The 12,060-nt window shown below is 41.4% G+C and overlaps 1 protein-coding gene and 1 long non-coding RNA gene across 3 annotated transcripts in view; both read left to right on the forward strand.

Annotated features, from left to right (window-relative positions):
• LOC147248944 (protocadherin alpha-C2-like) overlaps positions 1–8,869 on the forward strand; it is a 22,587-nt gene extending 13,718 nt beyond the window's left edge. Inside the window, exon 4 of the mRNA XM_086227027.1 lies at positions 4,912–8,869. Within this exon, the coding sequence (XP_086083153.1) occupies positions 4,912–5,225 (314 nt within the window). The 3' untranslated portion in view covers positions 5,226–8,869. The remainder of the gene's footprint in view (positions 1–4,911) is intronic.
• Positions 8,870–10,324: 1,455 nt separating this feature from the next.
• Positions 10,325–11,597, forward strand: LOC147248945 (uncharacterized). 2 transcript variants are annotated; one of them, XR_015109263.1, is made up of 3 exons: positions 10,325–10,398; positions 10,488–11,247; positions 11,454–11,597. It is a non-coding gene; the product is annotated as an uncharacterized LOC147248945 (long non-coding RNA). The 2 variants fall into 2 exon arrangements; XR_015109262.1 differs by having other exon boundaries at positions 10,488–11,254; positions 11,454–11,549.
• The last annotated feature ends 463 nt before the right edge of the window (positions 11,598–12,060 follow it).

The following is a 12,060-nucleotide window of genomic DNA, read 5'->3' on the forward strand; positions in this document are numbered from 1 at the left end:
AACCACAGATAAACAACCTCCATTACAGCAGATAGCTGCACAGATGACTACAGACTGGAAAAAAAAGAAGCTGTTTTTCAGTAAGAAATGTTTTGCCCTGAGTGGGTGTTTTTGGAATGAAAATGTGTTGTAACAAGCGTAAATACAGCTGACCTCAACCACAACCTGAGCCTCATGGTTAACGGGAACACTTGGTGAGAGCTGGGATATTCTGGAAGAAGATAATCACAGACACATGTGTGCAGATGTTGGTTGACGAGAGGATTTTGAGTGTATTAGGCACACATTAGCTTTTCCCTCCTTCCTTCATCCCTGATTTCATTCATTGATTTTCTGTCTAGCGGCAAGAATTAGAATATAGGGCAGCTGGGGGTGAAGGGTAGCGTCGCAGTCAATCACTCAGTGAGTCAGAGTATGTCTGGTGGGGGCATGTGCACAGGTGTATTTCCTCTCTGGAAGAGAGAACTAGGGAGTTGTTAGAGGTACAAGCTGTACCCATTTCCCGTGTCTCTGTGCCAGTTTACCGCAGAGAAATGTGGATTGTTTTTGGGGAGCAGATGGAGCGCTGCCTCTCTGGTCATGTACACAATCAAATATTGTCTTTAAGAAGAGAGCACTATGTACCATCAGGACTACTCTGTTGCAGTAGTAATTCATTTGTTCTAGCCTTGCACCAGCTTGCAGGTTGATCCAATTTGGAATGCATCAGGAGGCGGAGCCTTCTCTCTGACACATTTTCACGTCTGCAGCGAAGTGTTATCATGATGAAGGTGTCCAGTGTGGTGTGATGATGCAGCTAAACTGCAGCACCTTCAAAACCGTGTTTATGCGAGTGACCCATGAATCTGAGGAGGAGACATTCGTCTGATGCCAGAGGGTGGGAGATGCTATTATCAGTAACACTGTGCAATGAAAATTGATCCAGTAACATTAAAAGCCATTTTGGAGGGGCAGAACAGAGAAGAGGAGAGGTACAGGAGGGGGGGGTGGAGGATGGAAGGAAGTGAGGTGTTGGGGGATGGAGAAAGAGAAAGGTTAAGAGGATTGGCAAGTTCCTGCAGTAGTGTTGTTGCTAGGGAACGCCATGTGACCTGTTGCCTGGCAACAGTGTCTAACTGAGCGATTGCTGCAGCAGCCGCACCCTCCATCAGCAGGGAGTGGGCGAAGGCAGTTTCCATGGCAACCAGTCATATCTCTGAATGGAAGATTTAGCAACAGAAAGCGGAAGGAGTAGGGAGCAGTGACAAGGACAGGTATAACGGAGAAAAAGAAGGTAGAGGAAATACTGTCAAAAATACCTCAGATGCTCAGTATATATTAACACAGGCGCTATATGGTGGTGTGATTTGTGTTTGTGCCAGGAACCATCAAGGAGGGGTGCATTTTAGAGCTGCCAGTGGACCAGTGAAGAAAAAACAGCCTTTTTTAAATGTAGGACATCAGGTTACAAAATTAGGCTCCATAAACCCACATATCTACATCAGGTGTCATGGCAACCCCCTCACAAGGAGACGTACTGACCCGGTTAGCAGCAGTTACTCCATAATCCATTTAAGATGCATGTTTGCTGTGAAATATAGGCTAATGTGAAGCAATGGCTGAATTACAAATAATCCTCCATGTCAGAGGAAGAAGAGGGAACCAGTGCTCCTCATACTGTAGCAGCTCCTCCAAGAAGTGACATGACCTGCACATAATTAATTCATTTTTTCTCACATACACAGTAATATCTCTGATTAATACCTGTGCCCGGATTCTAATTAACAATGTCAGGGGTTTGGATTTGTTAACGTTAGCGCTGAAAGCCCTGGGATGTCCCAAGACAATAAGACAATATTCACTTGATTACACACAACTACTTGATATTTCGGTCAAGCGTAAGGACGGTTACGTCTCTAGTCACCCCCATCAGGTGCACCTTTTAGCCTGAACAACCAAGTGTATGGCTTGGCTAGTCTAGTATTGTCCTGGGTGCAGGAACACAGGGTGCAGTGTTGCTACCAGCTCAACAGTGTTGCAGACATCTCTTTTAGGAAGGATGTATTTTAGATTTTGTAATTTTACCGTGTTGATGAATTGTCTCATAATGCGTAATTAGGTGAGTCCAGCTACAATAGCTTGGCAAAAAACGGTGACATCACCAACAAAATGGATGAAACCTGACGTCTGACTTGCTGTTTGTTGCCTCGAGTAATTTATTTATTTTTTTTCTAATGTTGCATTTTATCCTTAATGTGATGTGCTGTATGATTTTGTTGGTGGAGTTTCCTCCCCCAGGATTTATCTTAGTGGTACCAAACTGAACTCGTTCATTCTGTAGAGGGTGTTTTAGCAGGCTCAACCCGGCCAGTCAAGGTAGTTTTAACTGACTTTATTCAGCTGTCACATAGAGCGGCAACAATTCATCCATTAATTGCCTACTTTTTTTTTTTTTAATTTCATTATAAAAGGAATGTTTCAGACTAACTATGTAGATATAAAGATTTGCTGCTTTATTTTCTATTTTATTTTTTTTGCTATTCATGACAGAAAATCTCAGGAGTCTGAGGTTTGGACTGTTGGATGTTTGTCGTTTAAACAACACGAACAAAACCCATCAGGGAGCAGTTCAACTGTCACACAGAAACAGGATTGAATTTACTTAACAACTATAATGCGGTTCTGTAGAACTGTATTATCTAGAAATACTGAACTGTATTACCTAGTAAAATACTCAGCACATCTCTAACCTCAACCTTTCGTCTCCTTTTTGTGAACTTTCTACCTACAGAAAATACTCAAGTAAGCGCTGGCTTATTTCCTTCATTCTACCCACCTAAGTGTGAATCGAAGTAAAAATAATGTAATACTCCCTCAGGAGTCAGGTTTACCGTACATTATACATCTAATGTTATCACGAATAAAGAAACCAATCATGACGCTGTTTCCTGCCCTTTAATTCTTTCTTTTTATAGCATTGCAGACCTTAATTATCCTCTAAAACGGATACAGAATGAAACAAACAAACAAACAAACATCCCATTTTGGGACATGAATCGACTCTCACAGTATTAAATGTAAGTGACACATGCTGTCAAATCTCTTCCGACAGCATCAGGTAACAGGAAATGGCGTGTCGGTTCTATAAAATGGTGGTGTTTCGCCTCGTACGACTAGGTCAGTCTTCATGTTTCATTTTTTCCCGTTGAGTCTCTCCAGTTTGTTTGAGAAGAGCCAATCCTCGTTACCTAATCATTGATCGCGATTGAATGGGACTCATTTCCAATGCCAGAGCCTCCTCTTCCTCGCTTTAATACCCAGATTAAATGCAGACAGCAAGATCAGACCGTCAAATGTCCTAATCCTCAAAAATAGACCAGCATTACAGTATTACAGGGCTAACCCGCCTAATGGTGAGATCAAAGATACCATCTGACACTGAATTATCATTAAACAAGCTAAATTAGCTGCATCAATTAGCTTCAGTTTTTGAAAATGTAGGTTAAAATTATTTAAAATGAGATCAAATCATTACAAAAAACAAACTGCAGCAAGGTTTTCTTACACTGTGTGTTTTCTGTTTTAAATGGTCTTTATGGTGCTAATTATTTAATGTAATTAAAAATTAATACGTCTATTTTTGTGGTGGAAGACAAATTATTTATGTATGTCTGTGTTCCTCTGCTCCTGACACACTGGCACCGTATCTGACACTACCTGCTTTATTTAGATTTTTTTTTTTTTAAATGACTCTTTTGGCGAACTGCATGTTACATTTTCTTGACTTTATAGTGATAAGAGTGAAATGTGGTCTTTGTAGGAGAGTGCAGCCATGCAGAGCTCTCTGTTGTATTGACCAGCGTCCATTACATCTGGTCTTTTCATAGTCCGTGCATGTGATTTACTCGATGAACTGATTTTAAAAACTCAGTGGGACAAGGTGCGTACAGACAACGTGTATATTCAAAATAGTGTACTTCCCAGCGGGATAGTGGTTGAAACCGTTTCAGCGCTCAAGCAATGTCATAAATAGCCTACAAAGAAAAATCAAGCAGAATCTCTTCTTTTTTTTTTTGCAAGGGCCTGTGTTTGATCTAAATAAAATCCAGACTGAAAGTAGGTCAGTGCAGAGGGAACTGGTGTGGGCCTGAGAGCACCGTGTCTGCAACACCCCCCATCTTTCTTAGTGCCTCCCTCTCTCTCTCTCTCGCTCTCTCTCTCTCTCTCTCTCTCTCTCTCTCTCTCGCTCTCTCTCTCTCTGTTCCCCTCTCCCTCCGTCTCATCTGACATTCACTCTCCTATTCATTCTGGCATCATTCACCTTTTGACCTTCATAACTACATCTTATTTTCCACTTTACATAATAATCCTTTCTCTCTCTCTCTCTCTCTCTCTCTCTCTCTCTCTCTCTCTCTCTCTCTCTCTCTATATAGATATATAGATATATAGATATATATATATAGATATATAGATATAGATAGATAGATAGATAGATAGATAGATAGATAGATAGATAGATAGATATAGATAGATATAGATAGATAGATAGATAGATATAGATATATAGATATAGATATAGATAGATATAGATGGATATAGATATAGATATAGATATATCTTTTCTCCACCTTGCTTGATCATGATGAGTCCTTGTCTCTGGCCTTCCATTACAGTTGGATCATATTGCTGCCATCATCCAAATAGAGTTAAACGTCCCTGTGGTTTTCAATGTTAGTCTCCCCCTAAAAATGTCCCCTCCCCATGGCCATCACCTCACTGTCAGGCTGTCAGATTTAGAAGCTCACAAGCAGGGCAATTACTGTAAAATAATGTTTCCATACAGAGTTCATTCATAAGGAATTCAGTAGCATGATGAATGAGTACTAAGTTGCCAAATTTGACCTGTTTTCTTTTTTTACCCCCTGTTTATAGATGGAGAGGGTGGGGGAGAACTGTCACCCCCAGTAGGCGCTGGAGTCAACAGCAACAGCTGGCACTTCAGATACGGCGCCGCTCAAGGCTACGGCCCCCCTCAGCCCCTGAAGCCCGGAGAGATTCCCCCTGAAGCCTTCATCATCCCCGGATCCCCTGCCATCATTTCTATCCGCCACGACCCGGGCCCTGTGGATGATAAAGGTGACTTCATAAGCTTCGGCAAGAAGGAGGAAGCCAAGAAGAAGAAAAAGAAGAAGAAGGATAAGAAGGAAAAGAAGGAGAAAGGAAAGGATGATGGCGGGGAAGAATAGAGGAAGAGGAAGCGGAGGGGTGAAAACAGTGCTACCATCAAACTACCAATTACAGAGCCAGAAAAATAAAAAGCCAAATGCATATTGTAGAGCCGAGGGAGCCTCCTTGCTTGCACCACATTTGCATAGACATTGTGCAGTGGTCAGCCCCTCATTAGACCAGGCCTGATTAGGCCTCTAACTTTTGCTAGTAAAAGCCACACTAAACAGTAGTTCACCCAATCGCTGGACCAAATTACAACAGAAAATACCCCCCCCCCACACACACACACACACCCTATTTGTATAATGGAAACAAAAACACCTGAAAAGGTGTACTATTTGTATCTGACCATTGTCAGCTGAGACCACCAGTAACGGTGTCTCAGTCTTTATGCAGCCCCCCCCCCCCCGCCTTCCTTCTTCACTCTCCTAGTAGGAGATGAAGTGAAAGCCAAACTAAAAGAAATGGAACAGATGCTGTTGTCTTCAGTATAATGGAGGCCTTGTAGAAAATCAGAAGAGAAAAAATGTGGTCTTTTGTAAAAAACAATGAAAAATCAAAAAGTAACAACGTGTACAAGAATTTGTACCATGAGATTAGCACCTTTAAGGGAATGAGGTGGCTGAGACAAGCCGGACCACGTCGCTCGTCGTATAAATAGCTCTGTTTCAGTGTAACATAGCACATGACCGAGGCTGAGGACCTGGACTAGGTTGCACCAACTATGCGCAAGTTTGTTCCCAGATTAAAGTATAAATTAGTGACTAAAACTGCTAGTTGATCAGATTGTACCATGGGTAGTAAGAGGGGGATTCTATGGCGATAACTAGTCAGAACATTTTAAAATGAGTATTCATGGAATTATTTTGCTGGCGAGTACAAACCACATGGATTTGTAGCTGATTAGATTGGCTTCTACATTTGGATTACTAAAAACACGGATGATTTTTGCATGTTTGAATCCATTCTCTACAAATCCCACCTCCTCTGTCTTTCTTTTTCAGAGCAAACCATTGTGTTTGAGGGTTGAAGATGTAATTATTTCTACCTCACAACCAGCCATCAGAGTGAATAAAGCATCTGCTTCTCCAGTAGTGGTTCTATTTTCATCCTAATGAACTGCAGACTCATAACATTACTTTGGCAAAGAATGGTTATTTTCACGTAATGGAATACAACAAAAAAGGAAAATGGTTGCTTGTAATGTTAAATAATTTGTAGAAAATGGGTGGGAACATCCAAAAGCACTGCTAAACTCCATTATGTTTAAAAATGGCATGGAATTGCTTAAAAAAAAAAATTCTACGTGCAGAAAAAATGTTAAAAAAGAAAAGAAAAAACATAGTCCTGCTTTACTGCTAGTGAGTGCAACCGTGTGATTTGGTATCATTTGCACCTGCTTTACTGCTTGCTTAACTATTTAGTTGTTACTAAAAGTTTTGTGGTGCTGCCGCTTGTATTTTAGCGATGCGATGTCACTAGGGAACCTACGTGCAGCTGATGCAACCGGCCCCTGACCTTGTCTCCTACCTTGGAATATGGCACAGGTCAACGGGTCTCGATCCCGCTGTGTATCAGCAGTCTGACACACACACACACACACACACACACACACACACACACGCACACATACATATACGTATTGTTGTACACAAACACTGACTCTCTCATTCATACATATACACAAGCAAACACGCATCATACAAACAAGTACATACAAGCTATACAAATATGCACCCGCTTCTGAAAAGACTGAAGGGCCATTCTTAATATGGGAGTGTATTATAAGGCCGTGAAGCAGGAACGTCGCTTCATTTCTGTTCAAGCCTGGTCCCTCTACTTCTGTCTTTGAATGTTCAGTAGTTGTTCTTCACCACTGCCTCGACTGCTTCAGTGCTTGTAGGATTTGCTTGCCCTCTGCTTCGTTTCCTTCCTTCACTCTTTCTCAACCAAACATTTGTTTTGTTTTTCTGTTTCTGTGCAGTTGTAACACAATAACATACTAAGTGTAATTTGCACATTTACAAACCGTGATACAGAAGAGACACCACACGTCTTGGGTTAGGTTTAGCTCCTCTCATCCCTCATGGTTGACAGCTCTGGTTTCTCTCTATCTATGTATGACCAGGACATCGAACCAGTCATCAGAAACGGAGAATACGCTGTAATGGATATAATGAGACAAGATGTAGATCGAACTTTTGTGGTGCACCAACTTGATGTCTGAGGAGAAAATACCGGGCGAGTTCATTCCCCTCCTGCACGAGCCGAGGCTACAGCCTCCCGTGTCAGCTGTCAGTAAAAACTTTGGGGTGGATACTAATCAATCAATGCTGACTAATCAATAGAGGAGCTGGAACAATCCCAACTCCAATGTTTTTTCAGGGTGATATATTCGGCTCAGTGTGCAGCTTCCCCACGTGCTCCTGGTGAAAAGCATTTGCGCCAGTGAGAGTGCAACAACATGAAAGAAAGTGCAATCGAAGGTGACGCCAGCATGCAAGCAAAAATTGCAATCACAGATGGCTGGAAAACTGTCCTTTTTTTTTTTCTTTTTGTTTTTGGTTCTTTTTGTGTAATTGCTGCACACAAACACCAGGAATTACTCTGCTGTTGAGATAGTTTTACGAGGCGCAGTGAGCAGATCTTATTTACGTGGGCCTGGTATTGTGAAATCCTGGTCTGGCATGAGAGAAGTGAGCAGTAAATAGTGGAGCAGCATCAAAATGATCAAAGTGTCTCATCCCACCTCAGTGTTCTTGTTATAGACCATCGTATTACCAGTCACTCTAGAGGTATATAGGTGCTGCCGTCATGCTCAACCCTCCCATGCACACACACCTCCTTCCCCGCCTCCCTTCCCCGCCCATCCTTCAGGTGTACTTGTGTGCCGTCAGATCACCAAGTGGCTGTTTGCATGTTATAAGCAAAGGAAACAGATATTATATAGATACTATATATACATAGATATGTTTTCCACCAGGAAATGAATATTGGAACACACACACACACAACTGTGATACATGTTCAAATACACACAGACCCACATTCATCCACATATGAATACATACATACATGCAATTGCAAACAGTAATTTGTGGAGAGAAAAAAAACAAACAACAACCTAAAAGTATCACATTTTTTATCCTGTTGAAATTGAATTTAATCTTCTAGATATACATAATGCTATTGTGTTATGCTATAAAATGCCTCTTCTTTATTTTGTTTATACCCTTCATGATTTTCATAGATAAGAAAATCAAACCTTAAACTTGTGTTAAGCTTTGAAACGATGATCCAACACTATTGTGAAATCAAATCATTTACGCACCCTCCATATCTATCCCTTGCTTAGTAGAGAAATAAACAAAAAAAATCCGGGAAAAAGAAGAAAAAAAAATATTAATAGATAAAACGTCCAAAAAAAATAAATAAAGTTGATGTTTTCTCTGCTTGTGTATAGTGAATGTTTGTCAGTCCCTGGGTGTGGTTGTGTTGACGGTGGGTGGCACATCCCAGTCGACTGTGACAGTGCAGATCTGTTAATAACTTTTTTGTACACCTGCCTATCATTGTTAAGGTGATAATAGTGATTCTTATGATTTATTCAATCTGGTAATGTGTTTTGTTAATAAGTCACAAATAAAGTTTTTCTTAAATATGTTAACCTGTGTTCTGACTTGATTTCTGACTATTGGAGAGAGCTTTGTTTACTCCGAGTGTGTCCATGATTTGAAGTGGGGAAGTGTAACTCCTCAGCAGACATTCCCACCATTTCCCATCAGACATCAGTGTTACTGGAATGCTCTGGTGGTGAGCCAGAACTTAAGCTGTTACGCAATTTCAGAACACTACACAACATTGTTTAAAGAAACATGCAGGCCTCACTTTTCTCTAAACCATTTTATTCGCTGCTTCTTCATTCAATATCCGCCAAAGACTTCCTGAACCCAGCGTATCTTTTTTTATTGTTTTATTTTAGTAGCACATTTTTATGCTATGCTACAACATTCTGATTGTATATTCTGCACTGGGTTTTTTGTTGTTGTTGTTGTTGTGGGTTCTTTTTGTGGTCATCATGAGAAGAAAACTTTGTTAAGAACAATGGGATAGCTCTTGTACCAGATGGTTGTTCCAAACCGTCATCCCACAAGGACTGGTTGGTCATCTTCTCTACCTATGTGGTTCATGTGAATCAGAGTAAGGGCCAGGAGAAGAACCCTACCTGGCAAACACTTTTACTACCGAGAAGAATCTGTATCATAGCGACCAAACATTTCAGGAGTAAAATAATCCAAAAAATATCAGGACACAGGTCTTTATCACGGCTGGTGCCCCCTCGCACCTCTGATGCGGTGGACCAGATAACTACCATGGATCACAAACTTCCTGTTCACTGTTGGGTCAGTTCACTTCAGTGAGAAGCTCATCCCCCACTCCATCTATCGTTCAGTTAATTGTAAAGGAGACAACAGACTGATACACTAAATAGAACATGAGCAATGAATTAAAACTCCAGATTCTCTCCACCCTCAGTTTTAGTTGAACCAAAATTACAGGCGTTGAACTTCTCCTGGACCACAGTAAGAACTGTCAGAAGCAGAACACAGATCTTTGTGGGTTGAAAACAGATGCTTCGTTTAGGAGGGATAGAGGCAAGGCAAGGCAAGGCAAGGCAATTTTATTTGTAGAGCCCGTTTTCACAAACAGTTTGTCTCAAAGGGCTTCACATGGCATCATAACAACATCCTCTGTCCTTAGACCCTCACATCGACTGAGGAAAAACTCCATAGAAAACCTTTAACAGGGAAAATTCTGAGAAACCTCAGGGTGAGCAACAGAGGAGGATCCCTCACCCAGGACGGACAGACGTGCAGTAGATGTTGTTACAGACAAGAAAACAGTTTACAATACAAAATGTGGGAAACATGGAAATGTTAATAACAGTTGAAGAAGGAAGCTTCTGGAAGGGGAGGCAGGGAGAGCAAGCCAGCTTGATAGGGGACTGGATGGCAGACTGGTTCATGGGAGGGGAGCCCAGGTCAGAGTAACAGCAGGGGATAAAAGAGGGGGGGGGTGGAGGAGCTCTGCCTTGACGGCGAGAAGCTGCAGCAATGTTTTAATAGCCAGTAACACATGGGCTCATCAATCCCGTCCCTACGAGTCCTTCAAATTTGCAGTTTTACTCAGGTAGGTTAAAGCTTTATATGTGCTGTGGTTGTTGTTTGTGGCAGCGTGAATGAATTGTGAATTTATCCCATAATCGTTCTGTCTGATAGATGAACAACCGGTACGACAGCTTGTCATTTACTCTCAAATGTTAGTTTGCTTGACGCGAGAGAACCTGAACACTGATGAGTCTTAACGAAACCTGCAACAAAGGAGGAACTCAACTGGACAATAGATGTGAAAGCCCCCTCAGACCCCCTGCTCCACTGGCGTTAGCTCAAGAAAATGAAGACAACACAACGACGAAGTGTCATCCAGGATGGTGAAGAGCAGGAATGAGCCCCAACACCGCCTCCCCTCAACCCATTCAACAGCTGTATTCAGATTTCTGAAATCCACAGTCTCCTGAGAACTAAATGTGTGTTCTGCACAGACACACATATCAAAAAGGCCCAACAGAAGATGCACTTCCTGCACCGGCTCAGGAAGTTCAATCTGCCTTGGGAGCTGCTGATCCAATTGTTCTCTGCAGTAATCCAGCCTGTTTCCTCCACTGCCATCACTGTCTGGTTTAAATCAGCCACCAGGAAGTTAGGAGACAGGCTGAGTATCCCTATTTATATACATTATTATATTATTTATATATATTGAATATTTTGCAAGCATGCTGGTGGCACTGAAATAAAACATTTACTCAATACAGCAGATTCTGATCTGTTTTTATTGGCAGGAATAAAGACTGTTGCTGATGGAACACAGTGGGAGACACGGTGATGGAACACAGATGTTAACAGGAACCATCATCCCACACTAAACCAGCGAAACGACACTGACACTCTCTGTTAACAGGACTTGAATAGCAGTTAAAATGTAAAATGTAAACATCATACTTATTTAAATAGATACATACACTTTCAGGGCTGAATCATTAGATGTTAATATTTAAATGTAAAATAAAAGCAATTTAATCAAAATGATCCTCAACGTATCGCAGCAATTTACTGTTGAGGAATCAGAAGGTTTGGACACTTAACATGGGAGACTAATCCTTCCCTGTTTCCTCCATTTGAACAAAGATGTCTTGAGGAGAGCATCTGTTCATGTGTGTGTCATCGGCTCCATCTGTCTGTGGACTGGAGAAACCAGAAATACACACCCACCCCTCGTCCTGCAGGAGTCCATCTCGCTTCCGATACTGACACCTACTGGACAGAGATGAGACAAGCCACTGAAGCTCAAATACGATTCAGGAACAAAGCTTTTAGTATCTGTTTGAATAAAATGTGATGATGATAATAATAAAATGACCAGTCTGACATTGCATTTATTTACTTTGTCGAAAAGTCCCGCAGTAAATCTGTTGGGCCTCCTTTCCTTCCTCTACTGATTCTAACAAGCATCAGTGATAATTGATTAAAAAAAAATGTTTTGCGTGTATTTGTACTGAAATTTGTTTACTTTTGCAGTACAAGCTGAGAATATCTCATCCAAATATTTACGGTGCTTACAGAATATGCTACTTTGCAAAAAGCATCCCCAGAAAACTTGGTTTTTCGTCTCGCTGCAGTAGGACTTAGATGAAAGACTGTCTTTCTCTCTGTGTCTGTTCCTCTCTTTCGTGCTAGAATGACAGTCAAGGACGAAAACGTCTGCTGCCGTTTCACTTTTCATTCGGATAAATTT

The sequence above is a fragment of the Aulostomus chinensis genome, chromosome 15 (assembly GCF_037954235.1).
Source record: "Aulostomus chinensis isolate RoL2024-O1b breed Wild chromosome 15, RoL_Achi_v1.0, whole genome shotgun sequence".
NCBI classification, from domain to species: domain Eukaryota; kingdom Metazoa; phylum Chordata; class Actinopteri; order Syngnathiformes; family Aulostomidae; genus Aulostomus; species Aulostomus chinensis.